This window comes from Akebia trifoliata, unplaced genomic scaffold (assembly GCF_017979445.1).
Source record: "Akebia trifoliata isolate Shusen 1 unplaced genomic scaffold, ASM1797944v1 Contig00313, whole genome shotgun sequence".
Classification (NCBI taxonomy): Eukaryota; Viridiplantae; Streptophyta; class Magnoliopsida; order Ranunculales; family Lardizabalaceae; genus Akebia; species Akebia trifoliata.
The window spans coordinates 1-20145 of NW_028236960.1; the positions used below are offsets into that span (position 1 = coordinate 1).

At 35.1% G+C, this 20145-nt stretch overlaps 1 protein-coding gene across 1 annotated transcript; it reads right to left on the reverse strand.

Annotated features, from left to right (window-relative positions):
• Positions 1-1144: 1144 nt before the first annotated feature.
• On the reverse strand, positions 1145-12222 carry LOC147381644 (kinetochore protein NUF2 homolog). Its single transcript, XM_086430131.1, has 6 exons — positions 11763-12222; positions 11458-11676; positions 6033-6123; positions 5763-5942; positions 4420-4509; positions 1145-1301 (listed from the first exon to the last, which is right to left on the reverse strand). Exons 1-6 carry the CDS (start codon positions 11924-11926, stop codon positions 1185-1187), a joined length of 861 nt encoding a protein of 286 aa, XP_086286257.1. The 5' UTR covers positions 11927-12222; the 3' UTR covers positions 1145-1184.
• Positions 12223-20145: the final 7923 nt, after the last annotated feature.

Here is a 20145-nt window from a genome sequence, read left to right on the forward strand (position 1 = left end):
TTGAAGGAAAGGATAATCATTTTCATGATGTCATTTTTAGTATTCTGGATTTGCTTTCCTATTGGTGTAAGCAATTCAAAGAGTTAGAAGCTTCTTTTTTGAGGATTTTCTGTGGAGGTGGGAGTTAGTTTGTAAGAAGAGTGTTTAGATGCTTTCCCTTTTGTTGTACCTTTGAGGACATCTTATCCTATTTTCAATAAAAGTTATTTTGCTTTTTTTTTTTAAGTGTGAATCATGAAAATTAAATTAAAGTCAAACAAGGTAAATGTGATATAAAACCATTGCAAGAGAGCTTACTATATTAGATAAACTTCAACTAGGATTTTCACATGGTTTTGTGACTATCTCCTTTACAGGAGCATGGCTTTAATGAAACATGTCAGAGATATTAATTGAAGGAAGTAAGCACCAAGTGTACATAACCATTAAAGGGGGGAAACATAAATTGTCAATGAGATTTCCAAAAATTATTCTCTTCAACAAAGATAATATGATTCCTACCTTTCCGGTTTCTGTAATCTGGGGAGCAAAGGTTCCTTTCAAAGTCACTATTTTTGCATGGTAGGCAGCTTAGGAAGACTAACCACATTGGACCAACTAATCAAATCAGGTTTTCAGACTCCCAATTGTTGCATTGTGTGCATGAGGAACGAAGAGACAGCTAATCATTTATTTTTGCATTGGGATACTGCGTAATAGGTGTGGGCAAATTTCCTTGGGCTTTTTGGGGTGGATGGCGGCATACCCAGGTCAATAAAGAGTTGTTTGAGTTGTGTCTGTTTTAGGGGATCCCTCTAAGAACTTCTAACAAGATCCTGTGGTGTCTTCTTCCCTTTACCATTTGTTGGGGGCTTTGGAATGAGAAATAATCGGACTTTTGAAGGAAAAGATCTTCTTACACATGATCTTATTCTTTCAATTTTTTTTCTTTTTTTTTTTTTTGTTGAAGGGGGGGGAGGCTTTTAAAGAGTTCAAGGGTTTGCTTTTTTAGGATTTTGTAGTTCGGTGGGAGCTCTTTGTAATTTGGAGGCTTAGTAGTTAGGGCTTCTATTTTATTAGTTTTTTCTCTCTCGGGGTCACCTGGACCCCTCTCCCTTTTTTTCTAATAAAATTTTAACTTATCAAAAAAAAAAAAAAGTAAGACAATTTCATGCAATTATAAAATACGGAAAAAAAAATTCAAATTACATTACCTTCAAGTACACCTCAAGAGTGGCATTCTTCTCTTGAAAAGATTGCATTGCTGATCTTTCAGAGTCCTTTACCTCAACTTGAATTGTTTTCTTCTCCTCCAAAGCCCCCTTTGAACAAAAGCAAATCAAAAAAATTAGTGGATATGTAAACTCAAAGTATGCGAAACACATTAATATGTGAAAAATGGATATGGCAATCATGCAAACTAATAAAAAAATAAAGATGAGCAAATATATAAAGCATGTGTTACAAACAGTGTTGTCAAACGCGATCACATATGCTATTTTTTATATGTAAATCACATATGCCATCAGGGCATATACAATTTAGGGTTTCTGGATCATGTGATGGCATATTTTCCGCAAAGATTTGACTATTGGAGCAAAAAGTTCAAATTTTTTTCATATATCTTCTCCTACATATACCTTATTTCCACCTCCTATTTCTGCATTATTCTAAGCTATTTCTTTTATTCTTTCACTCGCATATACTCTCTTTAGGTCGTATTTTTACTATTATTTTTTCAAAATATTGAATTTATGCATCATATTTTCAAGCTCAAATTCTTGTTACCAAATGACTAAATGTAATCAATTTTATTTAATTTGGAAAATGAATGTTATCCATATATATTGTTCAAGTCCTATTTTTTTTCCTTATATTTTTCTGATTTTCTTATACAGTTTTCCCTTTTTTGTTATTTTTATTTATTTATTTGAAAAAAAATACTTCATCGTTGCTAGCATGCCACATACTTGGAACACTAAAAAATGTATTTGAATATAGAATAGTGTATGCAAAGAAAATCATTGAGTTTATAAATATCTTTGTAGCATTTAGTACTATATAGAGTAAGTTATTGAAAAATAATATTTAATTGTATTTTGTAATAAATATAAAATAGTTTTTACTATAGAAAGTTTGAATTATTGAAATACAAATATGTTTTTTGTCAATAGTTGTTATTTTAAATGTTATACTACATATTTAAAATTATCATTCGTATGAGGTTTACACCTCGAGGCACTGGCCAACCGAGAGCATTGCCTCACGCCTCAATGTCTAAAAACATTGCTCTTTGCAACATATAATTTACCGACTTGATTAATGAAGCACATGTAGCAGACACCACACAAGTGCCATAGCACAAAGATTGATAAAAAAATAAGGATTTCATTAGAAAAGAAGTATTATGTAGGATAAGATTTTATCTTGGAGATTGATCAAATGAGAGTTACACGAGAAGGTCATATGTATTTAGCATACATATCTTCAATATATATAAGGCTCATTTACCCAAAAGGACTCCTTAACCTCCAAGGCTTAAATTCTTTTACTCTTGACTCTTACAACAGAACTACTTGGACACATCAAAAAAATTCTTCTAATCCAAGGTCCAAATTAAAATTTGCATACCACCTAATAATTAAGTTATAATATTTTTCCTCATATTCTTCTTCTTAGAAATGTTTGGTTGAACTTTATTTGCTTCAAAAATTTGTCGAAACAAGGTCTAGACAATCTGGGTTGGGAAAGAGGGCAAGGGAGATCCTCTATCTGATGTATGTGTGGAAAAGGATTCTAGAAGTTATTCTTGAGTTACATAGTAGGATTTCTTTTAGGGTGTGGAAGGATTCTAGGATTCAATTTTGGGAGGATCGTTGGTGTGCTGGTTCGCCCCTCAATGTGCAATTTCCAAACATGTATTATACTTCCTTAAATTAGGTTGCCTCTTCAAGAATTCATGTTTTGGACCAGGAAAGAGTTGCCTTGGGATTTTGGGTTCAGGAGAGACTTTAAGAACTGGGAGGTCAAATCCATCTTTACCATTATCGGTCAGAACTCTCTCATTCCATCTCAGGTTTGGCTTAGCAAAAGAGATGGAAGCTTTTTGGTAAGCTCTTCAATCACTTTTTGCTTTTTTCTTCTCCATCTTCTTAGTTTTCTTTTGTATCTATCTGGGGCTCACAAATCCCTTTTAAAATAGTTCTCTTTATCTAGTTGGTGAGTCTCGAAAAAATCTTGACAATGGACAAAAACCATTGCTTGAGGCATTATTTTGGTTGACTTTTGTTACATTGCAAAACAAATGGCGAGTCTTACTAATCATCTATCAATCAATTGCCATTTTACTCATGCTATTTGATCTCATTTCATATAATTATTTAGCATTCATTGGTGCTTCCCAAAATCAATTTCATATCTTTTTCAAAAGATGCCAATAGATGACCCTAAACTCGAGAGAAAGGAATTTAGTGGAGTTTGACCCCCTTTGTCATATTTTAAGGTGTTTTGAAGGAAAGGAATTATTGGGATTTTGAAGGATCTGAGCAACTAGATTCAGGAGGTTATTATCTTGATCATCCGGTTTCTTTACTTTTGGTATAAAGAATTCAAGGAGTGTAAGGGAGTTTTTTGAAGACTTTGTTTTTAGGTGGGAGACAAATTGTTAGGGGGGCGGCTGAGTTGTATAGTTGTTTGCATCATTTCTTTTTTTCTTTTTTTCTTTTTTTCTTTTTTTTTTTTTTCCGTCTCTCCTCCTCTTCTTCGTTTTGTCTTTTCTTTTTTATTTATTTTGATCTCTTGGTAGGTCTACTCGACCCCCGACTAAGTTTTTATTTGTTTCTTTCTAATAGAATTTATATCTATCAAAAACAAATACAAAAAACAAAACAAAAAAAGTTTAGAAAAATGAAGCCATTGGGAAAGAAAAGGTCCACTTGTTTTAGGCATTGGTTAATCAAGCACAGATGAAACTCTATTTTACAAGGGCTCAAACTGAACAGGCCAATTAAAATCCCTATTTGAGTTTCGAATTTTAGGCTCAAACTGATCAGTGGCTAGTTTCCTACCATATGGTTTCATGTTCTATTTACAAAAGACTCTTTTATCATATCCTAAAACTATTCTATCCTCGTAACATTTACTTGTTATATGTTGTACTTATTTGTTATCAATTGCTTGTACTTGTACTACATTGTACGCTTTAAAGTGTAGGTTGTGTCCATGAAGTGGATTATACTTCCACATTAAGCATAAATGTCGTATTCACACTGTCTTGGTCCCAAATCCTTCTTATATCTGAATTTCATACTTGTGTACTTCACAGGGTTGCTCAATCACACCATGTTACTTAACATGGTCAAAGAAATCTCAGATCTCCATGTATAACATAAGGACAAATTTTACCCACCAATTATCATATAATGAGAACAAGAGCAGTACCTGTAGCTTGTCTGGTGATTGAACAATTTTAGATCGCAATTTGGCATTTTCTTGGGCAATTTGCACCAATGCAAAGTCAGCATTAGAAATCTGCAAGAAATTATAAGGGACAAGAGGCAGCAATTAGAAGTATGAAGAAAGCAGTTCTTGACATTTAAACTACATAATATGTCTCTGGCAGAAATTATTTGATGCGAAGCAGACATTGATAGGAACAGAAACTAGACAATTTGAAAAGCACAATATCTACTAACATAAAAGAGTCAAAAACAACATGCTTTGAACAGTTCTTAGTCTTATTCGGAGACAATGCAAGAACCACTTCAGACAATAATTCCCCTAAATGTGGATGGTGAAAATTGCAAGTTGCAATTATTAAAGAGATATTCTATTGCCACACCAACTTTTGCTAACGCCACCCCAAGATGTGTGCTAACCTTTGGTGATTTACATATGAATTGGGGTGGCATTAGCAAAAAAATTGGTGTGGACATAGAATATCTCTTATTAAATCATATAGCATATTCTAGATAAGACACTAGTGAGAAGTCCTTAAACGATATTGCCGGCTGGTTAGTTGGCAAAATCAATTTGTGACACGTGTATGTGTGTGTGTGTGTGTGTGTGTGTTTGTGTTTCTATACCCCTGAAACATGGGAGGGGCCACCGATTGTTGGGCCGAAGGACGTTAGCTTGTTTCCGAAATGTGTCCTTATGTTCACCGAGGTGCATGCCTTACCTTGCTGGGAGAGGAAAGCCATCAAGCTGGCTAGACCAATACTTGGACCTTGACAGTACGGAACCCTTACAGAAAGTGATAGAATAAGGTTGGATCCTTGGTTTAAGATCTCGTTTCACATCAATGTTTTGGTTTTGTCAAAAACTGAAATGATGGTGAAACATTTGAGACATTAAAAAATAATCTTTTAAGGAGACCAAGTCAAGGGCGTGTCATCAGTTTGAAAATACAAGGGCTTCTCAAATATTTCTCAAAATATAGGACGACCTTCTTAACTCCCTCGATCCTTAAGAGGAGACCAAGTCAAGGGCATGTGACTTGATCAATCAATCTTTAGTATCACATTCATTTGTCCAAAGAGTTGCTTCAATCTATCACTAGGTAAAGCGTGTGACTTATAGCGGCATGGAGCCCTCTTGCACTGAACAATAATAAACATGTTTCAACATAAAATTATTCTTACTCAAATGGCCATCTTTTTCCTGAAATCAAACTATGGATGCGGGCATCAATTTTCTTGATGAGGAATTGAAGATTCCTTTTCTTTCTTTCTTTCATTTTTTTTTTTTTTTTTTGAGTAAATGAAAAAAATGTGAAACCAAACCTTGTCTTCAACTTCTTTGGTCTTATCCCTCAGTGTTCGAAAAGAAGCTTTCAGTGACATCTGGTGATTGTTGAGGCCCTGAATAGTTCGACGTAACTCTTTGACTTTAGCATCTACTTCCAGAACGAAAGGTTGTTCTCTTTCACTAGCATCTTTGAGCTCAGAAATTTCCATATTCAGCTGCATAGTTAATGCATACATAAGTGCTAAATAAACATTAAAATAAATTAATACTATTTATTTATTTTGATAATTATTTTCTTTAAAGACCTCTGAAATCCTTGTCTCCAACTCCAAGCGTCGCCCTTCATGGAAATTAAGTTTATCAACATATTGTTGCAACATATTCAATTTAGATTCCCTGAAATATTTAAGCAAGTGTTTAAAGATATACAATTAAGTATAATCATATATTAACTTAAATTTATGTAGTAGTGAACATGTATCCAGTTCGATAAGGAAACTATAAATTATTTGTATCCTTATAAAGACAAGAGTTCGCTCGTGCCTATAGCATAGGCATCCTCTTTGGGATTAAGAGGGTAAAAGTAGAAAAAAATAAAATTAGGGGATATTATTAAAAAAATTGAGGTTAAGGGGTGAAGGATGAAAAACAATAAAGTGAGTTAAAGGAGTAAAAGAGGAAATATAGTAAGGTTAGAGGGGGTGAAGAGGAAAGACAATAAAGTGGATCCCACAAAAATTGTAGTTGGATGGAAGTTTGTCAACCACAAAAGTGGGCCCTACAGTTGTGTTTTATTATATAGATGATAAAGTCATCTTAAAGTAGACATCAACAAAACCAGCCATGAGTGCAGCCATACTAGCACTAATGAATTGGATCCCATCAGAACTCCATAGTTTAGCATGCTTGGGGGACAGTAGTACTAGGATGGGTGACCTGAGAAGTTCTAGAGTTGCATCCCTCCCTCTTTTTAACAGATTGAAAAAACAAGACCAGCCATTCTTAAGGCTATAAATGGATGGGGGTTGGGTCAGATCTGAATCAATCTAATTATTGGATCATGTCCTTATCAAAGCACGATGACTAACTCCAAACCCAGCTTGATCTGATCCAATAACAATAATATATACACACAGCCTCTATAAAACAATCTATTTTATTTGTAGTTTCTCTATTTCTAATATACTTTGGATCAGAGCAGTATTGGATTGGGGCATGACTGATCTAGAAGGATCGAATATCATATTGGATTGGGTCTTTGTCGTATCACAATAGCTTGCTCCAACTGATATAATCGGATGAGATCAGTCAAATATTGAGTTTGGTAAAATTCATTGATAGCCTATCATGCTTTATGGAACTGGATGTTGGACAAACAAGAAACAATATGTTCATAAAATGACCGTAACAAAAAATGAGGATGTTTAGATGGATGGTAGTAAAAGTAAGGGCTGACAATAAATCAGATTGAACCCAAAATTCGATCCAATCAAATGAAATTAAGGATCACTAAAGATCCATAGAACATACATTATATTTTATAGTGAGTAAATATATATTTTATATTTATATTTACATAAATTGGGTTTATCAAGTAACATCAAACACTTTTTGGACCCAATCCAATTGATATCACCTTAGCTTTGGAGTTCTGGTTCAAATAAAGTTCCAACACAATAAAGATCCAGTTTGATTACCAGATTGGTTATGAATTCACCACGATCTAATTTCAACCTGTTCTAGGTTCAATAATACCCCTATAACTTTACTATCTTTCCTCTTTTACCGCTTTAACCCCAAATACGTGGGACTGGAAAACTCTAGTTTGGTTTAGGTTGGAGTCAATTTCGACTCCTCCAGCGCTTTCTCCAATCTCTTCTGATATTCTTCTCCTCAAAACTCTTAATCTATATTTTCAAAGGAAGCATAAGGTAACAATAAGGAAGCCCCTATAAATGAGATTGCCATATCGGGATTCTTTTTAGAGCAATAGTCTAGATGGAGAAAGAAACCTTTAAGGACACCCTTGTCCCTAAGATGACGGTGGCTGACAAGGTTTAAAATATCATTGTGATGTAATGTTTCAGTCATGAGAAAAATTGAAATGTCCTCGACAGAAACATTCCATGTTTTGAGGACAATGTTTCATTCTGATTTCTACTAAAACCGGAATGTTTCCCAGAAACATTATGAAACAACACAAAACCTTTAACTATGGGGGCCTAATCAAGGCAAACAAACATTGTGAAAGGACTTTACCCAAAAAAAATCTTCATAGTGACTCTTAGCCCATTCCCGAGAATCTTCATCTGAAGGACATATTTGAACCTCAAAAATGTGACTAATTAACCAAGCTAAATGGAATGCTTTTCTCTTCTTACATTGCATACAGCACGCCAAATTGATTGTTGAATTGGGGGCTTGCCACACCAACAATCCTCCCAAAAAGTAAATCTCATCACCCTTGCCAACTCTAAATACAATCTTTTTCATAAGTTCAAGAAAGGAATTAAGAATGCCTCTTTAGACAATAAGTAATCATCAGTATAATAGATTTCATGGTCTTTTAGAGTAAGGTTTTCAACATGTTTAAGGGGCATATTTTTTTTAAGGATTTTATGTTTAATTGGGACCTTATGAGTTCCGTTAAAAAATAGTTGAACTTTAGTGCTTGTAACAAGGTAAGTCTTTTAAAGCCTCCTTACTTCCTTAATAAAAGTATACTTATCAAAAAGTAAAAAAGAATGCCCCTATACAGACACTACAATCGTATGAAGCAATATCTGGGAACGTCCTAGACCCACATTTAGATTGAATGACTCTCTTCCACAAAATACCAACAACCATGCCCTTGAAAGAGTTGTGTCCATCCTTTGAATGGCTCGAATCCCCAAACTCCATACTGTCTAGGGGTAAAAATAGACATCCAACCAATTAAATGAAACATATGGATTCCACCCTTTTCATTCCATAGAAAACCACAGATCAATTTAGCTAACTCTCCACACTCCTTGGAAAAGAGAAGGACAAGAAGTACATAGGAACAATTGCCAAAAGTGCTTTTCATGAGGTTCATTTACCACCAATTGATAGGAATTTGCATATCCAAGAGCCTATCCTCGAGCTCACTCTCTCAATGGCCGGGTCCCAAATTTCCCTTGACCTATAGGTAGCAACACCAAGGGGAAGCCCAAGATAAGTATAGGGAAAAAGCCCACTTCAACACCTAGTACACTTGTTAGCTCAACAACACTAAGAACATCCTCAACTCCGTAGACCATACTTTTGGAAAGATTAATAGTTAGACCAAACATCACATCAATGTATAAATAAAAAAATTCTAAGACATCTAAGTTTATTAGAAGATGAATCGATAAAAATAAGTGTCGTCAACAAGCTGGAGGTGGATCACCATTGGACTGACTTCATTAAAAATCTCTCCATTTTCTACAGTCCTACCAACTAATCTACTTAGTGCTTCAATCATGATGTCGAACAGAAATGGGGATGGAGAGTCTTCCTTCCTTAAACCTCTATAACTCTTTAAAAAAATCCATTGGACCATTCACAATAATCAAGAAGAAAGGCAAACATATGAATTTGGTTATGAATTAGGCCAACATGACTAACTTAGTCACACTCCTACCCTTACTAAGGCTTGTTGGACGCACACAGGTTGCAATGTAGGCCAAATAACACCTAAGCCCTCTAAAGATAATGGCCTAGACCTAGACCATATTTAAAAATGTTGGATACTCCCTTATACTAGTAATAAAATTTAAAAGATGTTGGGGCGAATCAATCTATCCCAATAACTATTACCACTGCCCCCCCCCCCCCCGACAAAAAAAAAAAACTACTCACTGATTCCCACACCTCATCCTCCCCAAAATGGTCGTTCAAGCCACTTCTGGTGATCCGAAGAAAGTTGTCTAGAAAAGACCTCACATAGGCCTGCTCAAAATACAAATTTTAATAATTCACCACCCTACATAATATCATCCAAACTAGACGATTATTCCTTTTATGGCTAGATATAGCTCTACAGCAAGTGCTTTTGTTGTTGAACCCCTCCTTCAACCAAAATAAACAATTTTTTCCTATTCAACTTTTAAATTAGATTGTCTGACCTTTCCATCTTGGGACAATGATTGAGATTCTTCCGAAACATCCAATTGAATTATTTTACAATAAAATTGCATTTTGATGTCCACCCTCACAAAGAATTCTTTGTTTTATACCTTGAGCTTTCCTTTGATTGCCTTAAGCTTTCATCTAAATTGGACGGTGTCTTTCACAGAAGGAGAGAGATGACCACCGAACCCATATCAGATCCAACAACCATGGTTGGGGCAGAAAACATATTCTCAAAGTGAAATAGAAAAAGAAGACTTTCCCCCAATCAAACTTCTAGTGCCCTTTTCCGAGGCACTAAAAATATATCCAATTAGCATAATGTGGGCCACTATTGATGGTTTGCTAGGAAAAATAGCCTCCTCAAAAAGGGAGATCAATGAGGAAATTGCAATTCACAAAAATTCCAAATTCTTTCATGCCTTCAGTCACTTTAGAAATGACATTCTTTTCATATGAGAAACTAAACACATTAAAGTTGCTGCCCATACACCATGATTTATCCCAATAACCAACAAAATCGCACAACTCCAAAAAATATTAAGAACTCTCCCTATCATAGATAGGTCGTAATGCACAACAGAACACCCAAGAGAAATATTCTCCCACGCAATTCACAAGGAGATAGATGGTAAAAACCTTATTAAAACACCAGAAATATCCATACGTATTTTATACCACATAATCAAGACCTCTAACGCCGAACCAATTGTCGAGAGCTCACACTAATCGATCCGTCTACTACCCCAAATGTGAGATCTAATTCTAGCATCCATATTATCTAATTTGGTCTCCTACAAAACAAACATGGTTGGGTTTTTACCTGAAGATAGATTTCACTTTGGCTCTTGTTTATATGAACTCCAATCCTCAAACATTCCAAAATACAATTTTTCCCATCACCAATTAACTCTCAAAAGTCCCCCTCTCCTATGCTCTTTTTTTGAGTAAAAAATTCTTTATTGAAAGGGGGCGGTCAAGATGACAAAAACCCCAGAGAAAGAACAACAAATGCAAACAGAGAAAAGAGCAATCAAGAGCTACCCATATGATTACAAACCTAATCCCACCTCCCCTAGTGGTCTTCGAAAAAGATCCCTTTTACTTCAATGAACACCGAACTCCAGTGAAACAAAAGATCGATAATATCAAAAATAATCTCATGAATTTCTTGCTCCTTGTCCTTGAACACCCTATCATTTTTTTATGTTTTCTTTTAATTTTATGAAACAAACAATTGATATTATGGAAGAACAATGTGATACTAAACAATCTAAGCCAGCAATTCCAGCAAAGAGATTCGAAGCAGCATTCTATAAAACTCATTCGACAATATTTCTTCTAAAATTCACCAATTTAAGAGATAGGCAACAATGAGTAAATTTTTTTCTCTTTTTTTTCAAATAAGTGAACCAACAAGTAAATTGGATTAAAAATAAAAAATCAAAGCAGGACCAATTAAATTAGAGCCACAATTTCTCAGAACCAAACAGACAGTAAACAACACAACACAGCGCAACAAAACAGCGATAACAAGAACATGAGAATTAATCTGCAAGAGAGATTCTGGACATAAATCTGTCAAAAAGAATTTACCTGTGAAGGCAGAAGTTCAGAATTGCACTTAGGAAAAATACGGTTCGATCCGTATCGGGTCTTATAAGATCAAACAAATTAAATCTCGTGGAGCAACTCAAAGACGCCACCAATTCCTTAATCTTGTGGCACAAATTAATCTTCCGGACCGAATCTACATGATGGTCCGGATTCTCCAACTTCCCTAACGCATCGAAATCAGGTTGTCCATGATCGTCCCTGTAACAATATCAGAAACCCTAGATGAAGATTTAGAAGAAGAAGAAAAAAAAAAATTTAAGTTGTTAGGGTTTTAGTAGATGTACTGGAGAGGATCGAGAAAGACTAGGATGCTGGTGTAGAGAGAATATATAAAATCAGGGTTGGGATTGATGAGATCTTGCTCTCTGATGTTTGCTATTCCTGATTCAGAGAGGATTGTAACGATTTCTTTGCGAGGGAAAACGGGGAAGGAGAATGTTGACGTCATCTCCTCTGCTCTCTCACTCACTCACTCACTCCACAACTCCCTATTATACAGTACTCTCCACCACACCACTCCAGTTCCCTCCAATTTATTGAATGGGAGTGTTAATGGCACCCAAGAATTTTGGAGGGCACCCAAAACTTTTGAAACAAAGCAAATTTTTCAAAGACCCGCGCTAGAGGAATTCTAACGCAAATAGCCATACTAGCTACTAGACATAATTTTGGAGAGGCATTTTTCCTATTCAAAGGGTTTGCACTCCAGCCAAAATGATTCTCTCCAAATTCATCTGCATAAAATGAGTCTCATTGTCATTATTTTTTTTACCATCAATAAGTAGAGAGAGAGAATCCCACTTGTTTCTTTTGTCTCTTCATCTTTCTCTCTCTCTAAAAAAAACTTTAAATGACTCTTTAGATATAGATGACTCTCTAGTTTTGCAAAACTGCAATTGAGAGGGGATGCCTAGCCTGAGTGTGTTGAAATTGCTCTTAGCGATGCAAATTGGATGGGTTAAACCACGCCTTAGGTCAAGTTCGGGCATAATTAATTTGGGTTCGGTCATGTGTTGGGGCAACGAAAAAATATGCCCAATTCAAAACGGGTTGGGTTTGGGCATGGATATTAGGGAACTTGATTTGCCCAAACCCAAACTTAAATATGATGATAATTTAAAATATTTTAATATCTAGATTTTTTCACATTTCAATGTATATGTTTTTGTTTATATATCAAAACTAATATATGATTATTTTCATTGGGGAAAATTACTAAAAATGTGTTACTTTATTAATTATTTATAATAAAAAAAAATTATATTTTTTAAAATTTTCAAAAAAAAAAATTAAAACGTGAATTGTCCAACGTTTTAGTAACTTGTTGTACAGTCTAGTGTTTTAATCAATTTCAAAAAAATTCTTTTCGAAAATTCCCAAATATCTTACTTTTTAATTGCTCTATACTAAGGCATTGTTTGTTTGCACTAATTTTCAGTACTTAATGCTGGAAAAAAAAATCAATACTATTTGATGCTTAATTTTTGCGCTGAAGTGGTAAGCACTTCTCTTTCAGCATGGACAAGTATACTCTTATGTTTTAAAGGATATTACCTCTTATAGCCCATGGATAATTATATAAGCACCTCAGAAATTAATAAACCCACACCATAATCTAATTGTTTTGTCTTATATGGGTTAAAAGTTTCGGAATGAGTTGATTTTTGGTGAGGATGATCTCTACAATGAGGAGATCATTCTCACCAAAAATCAGCCCCAAAACTTCTAACCCCATCAAAACAAGTTCAAGAACTGTAAATCGTCCATTTTTTGTTTTTAGAAACCAGTTTTGATGTGGTTAGAAGTTTCGGAATGGGCTAGATTTTGGTGAGGATAATCTCCAAACCATATAGATCATCCTCACCAAAAATTGGCTCATTCCAAAAACTTTAACCCATATAAGACAAAAAAAAATTTGATATGGTGTGGGTTGCCCTTATTGATTCGTGGAGTGCTTTTATAATTACACATCCTTCATTTCTTTCGAAAATTAGTCATCCAAAATTAAATTATTACATCTTTGAAATAAGATGATGGGATGCTTCAACTGTTATTACGAGAAAGAAGATCGTGCGTGTTGTATGAACAGATTTTATGACAATGTTGATTTCAAATTTTGGTGATTTGTATGAAATTATTATTTTTAATTTGAAATTTGCAAGGTTTTAGAAATAAAAATTATTATTTAAAATTTGAAATTTTGAGTATTACTTATTATTTAAAAATGAATTGTATTTTAATTTTATACGAAATAATATATTGTATTGTGCTTGATAAGAAATAGGCATTTGAAACATGCAAATAATATATAATATGATTGTAAGGGTAAAAAAGATAACTTACTCGTTGTAAACATAAGATGTTCGTCATGGAACCTCAACGTTATGTTATTTAGAGTTACCACCATTTTTTTTAGAAATGGATTTGAATAGGCACCCAAAATGATTTTGAAATTAGTTTTATCATTGTAATGACTCTCCTACATGGGAAAGACATGACCCACTTAAAATCTAAGTAAAGAGGTTCGATTAGAGGATGGGGGCTTGAGAATATGAATTTCCCATAGGAAAATAGATTATTTATAGAATTTTTGAAAAACTTTTGGGGATAAAGTGGTCTGACCCTAAAAATAAAGAGAATGGATATGAGGTTTTGATTATTTCTTTTTAGATTTTTCATTTTTATGAGTGTAAGGGTGGAGTTTGTGAGAAGAAATTCTAAAAGTATTTTTGATAAATAGAGATGAAAGAACAAAAATACTTTTGGAAAGATAAGTAAGGGGGAGTAACATGTGTAAAAGTGAAGTGATAAGTAAAAAAGCAGACATTGGTTCATTTGTAAATAACTCATAAAGAATGGGTGGATGTATATTTTTAAAATGGACAAATTGGAGAGTTCCATGTATGTACTTGAAGATTCCCACCTTTTAAATATAGCATTGGACGTTCTCCCAACTTTAGGGATTTTTACTAAAAACTAAAGTACATTTTTTATTTGACTATATTTTTTTAGGAGGGCATTCTTATATTTTCACAGGGGAGTTGACTCTCTAATTAAGTTGGAACATTGGGTATTGGGACTTATAGGAAACCATCATGTGTCATCTTTAAGCAGGAGGTATAAGACCATGGGCTTAGTATGGACTTTATTTTAGACTTGGGTTATAGAGTTAGGATGGCTTTAGGTATTTTGGCTAGGTTTGAAAATGGGTTTGGTTGTCACGCCCCAAATACTCAACTTGAATCCCCATGATTTTCAAATTGAATCCAGAGGCATGATATATAACCCATATTATAATAGTCTATATATAAGTGTAAACAACAAATAAATAACTATATGTCATACTTGATCATTGTCCAATAAAACATATATGTATCCTCAAACATCAGTATACTTGACATATACATAAAATAGTAATGGCATAATATCATGTTCGTAGTTATATAAAAATGACAGCAAAAGACTCAAACCTAACTCTAGTTCAAAACTCATCAGTAGTACCCATGCTTCACTCTTGGAAGCTTGGACTGATCGTCTATAATGTCATGATAGTGAGTCTCTTCGAAAAAATCACCTAAACTAGGTGCACCTGAAATTTGTGATGTCGTAGAGATGAGTAATAGGAGAATTACCCAGTAGGGGAATCTTACAATTCTAAATAATAGCACCTTATATGCAGTTTAAGCATTCTAGGATTTCGTAAATCATGCATGTTTGCTATTTAACACATAATTGAAAATAATTTAACACCGATGTCATAAAACCTAGTAGGAAATTAAAACACAATTAAAAATTTGAAAAAATAAGTGTTCATAATATAACATCAAATAATAAAGTACTATAATAGAGAGTTGAAAGTCACGACTGATGTGAACATCTTAATCAAAATACGATCATTCCAGTACTTCACCAGTGTGGAATTCCACTGTTAGTTATTGATTCTATGGCCAGCTTCTGCCACAATTTGGGTAACTGTTTTTCGGCTCAGGTTGGCCGTTGACCAAAGCCTTAATAAATGAGTTAAATCAAGTAGGTCATTCTTTCTTGACTACTCTAGACTATTAATAATCATTAATTAGTCATTTACATCTATGTCAATCTGGCGTGCATGTGATCATTGATAATCTCTACCAACCATACAACTATCTACATCTTGTTCTTTATTAAAGACATAAAAGAAATTTTTGGATTCCTATTGTGATGTTGTGTTCTTATGCTTCCCATAATACATAAGAATTCAAACAATACAACTATTATCCTAAAATAACACATTGCTCCGGAAATGTCACAACATGTTATTCTTTATAGGTTTAAACAATCTCTTTAATAAATCACTAAAATACTACATATAAGTTTTTTTTTTAAATGTATTGAAAGTAAAACATACATGTGTTATAAATACCCAATCCACTCTTAAATGTTATAATACCCCGTGTTTTTAACTCGTATCTTGATGAGATCAGATAGTGTTAGTTCGAGGAATATTTTGAAAAGATAACTTGGAATAAAGTACCCGGAATATGCTATGTTCGTTTTTGTTGAAAATCGACTTCGTCATTAGTTTTGCAATGATCGTAATATATACTTTAGCTTGTAAGCAAGTTTGAATTCAAGTTCGAGTGGAAAAGTTAACCAATCCTCAAATTTCCTGTTGAACGGGATCCAAAATAGAAAATTTTTGTTAGAAGGAGAATTAGGAAGATTCGACCACACTATTAGGACCGCAACGAAAAATTATTCAAAATGGTATACTCGTTTGTCATTTTTCGAGTCCGAATAGTTAAGTTACGATCGAAACTAGAAATGATGGGAAAATTACAAGTATGCCATCAGCTTCTTATAAAAGAAAGCAAAGTTTCTTTATTTCCTATTTATTTCCCTCTTCTCTAAAGAACCTATACATCAATTCTTTTCTCAACCTAGGGTTCTCCTCTCTTCACTTCAAGATTCGTTGAGAAGGAATGACCGTTAAACCCCGACGAAGAAGACAAAGTTGTCGGCTACGACAATAACTACAACCTTACCCTCCTTGTTAACCCATTCACATTCGTTTTCCTCACCCTCCATCAAAAATCAGCAAGCAAATTAGGTTATCATCAAACTCGAAGCTTCAACTTGTTAGTAGGGACTCGTTTTCTAGTGTAGAAGTAAAGAAGAGTGTCGTCGTCGAAGGAGTTGCAAACCCTCGCTCACTTGCACCAAACTCAACCCAACATCGACTCCTTTGCCACCAACCTTGATTATTGTGTGAGTTCGTCACTTTCGACGTCCACAAACCAAGTAGGGGACTTTTTAATTCCTATTGGTAACTTTAAATTTCTGAAATGTGCATTTAGGTTGTTTTAACAAAACTTATTGTTTATTTTAAATCGTAGAAATCTTTATTTGAATTGGAATTCATGTTAGAAATAGAGGTTTGATGCATTTTATTTATGTTTTAAATGTTAAAATTCATGGGTGGGTCAAAGGGGTTGCAGAACGGAACAAAGATCCAAAGAATGGATTGAAAAATCCAAAATTCGCGAAGAAGTTCAGTGTTGTCGGCAGGACCGTCGGTCCTACCGACACCCACCGATGACTATTCTGTCGGTTCCACCGACAGAATGAAGCTTCTGCCACCGATAATTATCGTCTGTCGGCAGGAATCGTTGGTTCCACCGACAGAACACCCTTCTGCCGCCGATAGTATATTTTGAGTCAAAAATCAGACTCTGACTCTTGGACTGTGATCCTTATGACTTGCACATAACCATTTATTTCATTAAAAAAGTAAATGTCCTCTTTAATTTTTACTTTCCATTTACTTTAAGTTCTTTAATGAACTTAAGGTTTTACCCCCCATTTTGGAACAATGGGAATGGTTTCGAGATATAAATCTCAAAGGATCAAAATCCAAATTTTGGTTTCAAGAACAAAACGTAGATTTCGACGTTTTCGGCAAATTTTCAAAATGTAATAACTTTCGCATTACTTTGAATTAGATTACAAAAATTATATGGTGTCGAATCTCGTGATCGAGACTTTCATTGTCAAAAACCCATTTTTAATTTCGAGCATTTTGAAAATTTGAGTTTCTGACACTTCGTTAAATTTTTACCAACTTTCCTTGTTTTTAATAGTTTTGGTCCCGTGCATCGTCGAGACCTCGTTTTGAATAAACCTTGATGGTTTTCAATGGAAAGACCAAAAATGACTTTGAAAGATTGGAAATGAATGGTTTGACTTGAAGAGATGAAAAGTGAGAATATCGAGAGAATGAAACAGGGAATGAACGGTAAAATGTTAGAATCACACCTGAAGGGTGATGCTTGCATTTTACATTGTATGTTGTGTAGGTTGGTGAAAGGATATCCAGGTTATTAATGAAAGAGTTGCATGTTTATTTAAGATTATGTTAGCGCGTGCGCTGAGTGCTGTTATTTATTTTAGGCCGGGGGGCCACAGTTGCATGGTAGGAACTGGATATCCATTCTCAACCCTGTTCTATTAATTTCTCTTTTGTTTTAAATGAAAAATCATATATATATATATATATATATATATATATATATATATATATATATATATATATAGCTATTTTGTAAGTTGTTAAAGGATTTGTGAATGCTTGAAAGGATAGTGCGTCACATCATCCAATGGGGTACACTATCCTGGGATGTACGGTAGGGACCACTAAGCTCATACGTGGTATGGGACGCGTATGAGAGTGGAATCACAATTGGAATCCGGGTTCATTCCTTTCTTATCTTTACCAGTGAACGTGTATTGTAAAGGTGGTCATATACGAGTGGAGTATTATTTTGAGAATCACATGCATGCCTGATAGGCATAGACGAAGCTGATTGGTCAGTGATCACTAACAATCTAGTAGTAGTCGAACGTTCTGACACATCGAAAAGAGACCCATTGCTTATGGTCACGTAACGGTCCGCCTGAGCTGGATAAATGGTCACCAGTGTGGTAAGCGCAGTGACCGGCCACAAAATCAAGAACTAAAAGCCAGATTATGTTGTAACATCATGTCCCGATTGGGAGCGATCCAGTTGTGAATCCCAATACTCAAATTCCATTATTCCACCACTTGTACTATGTATCTGTTGTTATAATTCGAATTACAAACTGTAAAGTATGTCTATTATTTCAATGTTGTCAACTTTATTTGCATAAAAGGGAAAATGTATAATGAGTATGGATGATTGATGCTATGTGTAATTTTTAAACTGTTTAGTTGTTCATCCCTGGCTATATGTACAAGTTAATCGTAGTTTCAATTGTAAAATTTGCATGTTTTGGAATGATGCAGTATGATTTTTTGATCACGTTAGGTTTGGTTATTAGTAAGAATTGTTTGTGGACCTACTGAGTAACTATTGTTACTCACATTTTCCTTCCATGTTTTTTTAAGTTGTAGAGCCTACAGTTGGTGAAGCGGGTGTTGAGCCATTAGCCGAGGAACATCGATAAATTATTCCATAAGAACAACCTTAGCCTTATGATAATAGATGCCTTATTGATGATGAATAGAAACGAGATGAGCGGTCGGGGCAGAGGTAGAGGCCGAATTACAGTAGAAACGAGACCGGCATCGGATCAGACCCCCGATCCGATAGCACAGCTAATGTCGTTCATAGGACAGATGGCTGAGTCCCAGAACAAGTTTAGGGAAGAGATGCTCAAGTCACAGGCTAGGCTAGCCGAGGAAGTAACTGAGTTTGAGGGAGCGTCAGGCTTCTTCACAAGAGGCCGATCCTATTCCACCCCCAGAGCCACCACATGAGCCACGACCATAGGTTGTACCATTGAGGACTACGAGAACTCCTCCACCCCAGGCACCACAAACCCAGGGATGTGGCTACAGAACTTCCAGTGACTATGTCTACCTAGATTTGGAGGTTCTTCGGACCCGGCTGAGGTTGAGGAGTGGGTTTTGAGGACCTGAGAGATTCTGAGCACTATGCAATGTCCGAGAGACCAATGGGTACCAGTGGCCTCATTTTAGTTTGACGGGGATGCCAGCTATTGGTGGCGTTCTGAGAAAAATGTTTTGGGGGATGGACCTTTCGAGTGGTCCGATTTCGAGAAGATGTTCCTAGACCGATTCATATCCGAGATGACCCGAGAGATCAAGCATCAGGAATTTTCAAGTTTGGTGCAAGGCAACCTGTCCATTACAGATTATAAGCTAAGATTTACTAGGTTGTCAAAATACACACCCGAGCTCATTCCGACTGACCTGCAGAATGCTCGTAGATTTTCAGGAGACTGCGACCCTACCTAAGGGCCAGGATGTCAGTGATAGAGACCACCACCTACAGAGACACAGTGAGTCGAACTCAAAGGGTTGAACGAGAAGATATGGAGTTACAAACTTCGAGGGGGCAGACTAGTCGACCCTGTACACACCCCATTTTTGCACTCGCCAGATTAATCAACTCGTCAACCCGATCGCAACGGTTCCCAATGATGGATGTTTATTCCAATGTTTTATTTTGTTATCAGATATATTTCAGAAATCCGAATGAGGTATCTCGAACTGACAAAACTTTAGAAACCACGCTACGCTAGGAAAATACGACCCCAGAAACATAGAAATCATCATCTTGTAGATCAAAAAGAAGTTTCACGATAAAAATCACTAAAAATAATCAAATTACCAAAATACCCCTA

Excerpts from the sequence above, each read along its gene's own strand:
- LOC147381644 (XM_086430131.1), bottom strand. The coding sequence starts at position 11,926 with ATGACGTCAACATTCTCCTTCCCCGTTTTCCCTCGCAAAGAAATCGTT. Across the intron at positions 5,943-6,032 it reads TGGAGACAAGGATTTCAGAG|CTGAATATGGAAATTTCTGA; the intron begins GTCTTTAAAGAA and ends TTAACTATGCAG. Across the intron at positions 1,302-4,419 it reads AATCACCAGACAAGCTACAG|GGGGCTTTGGAGGAGAAGAA; the intron begins GTACTGCTCTTG and ends TTTTGTTCAAAG.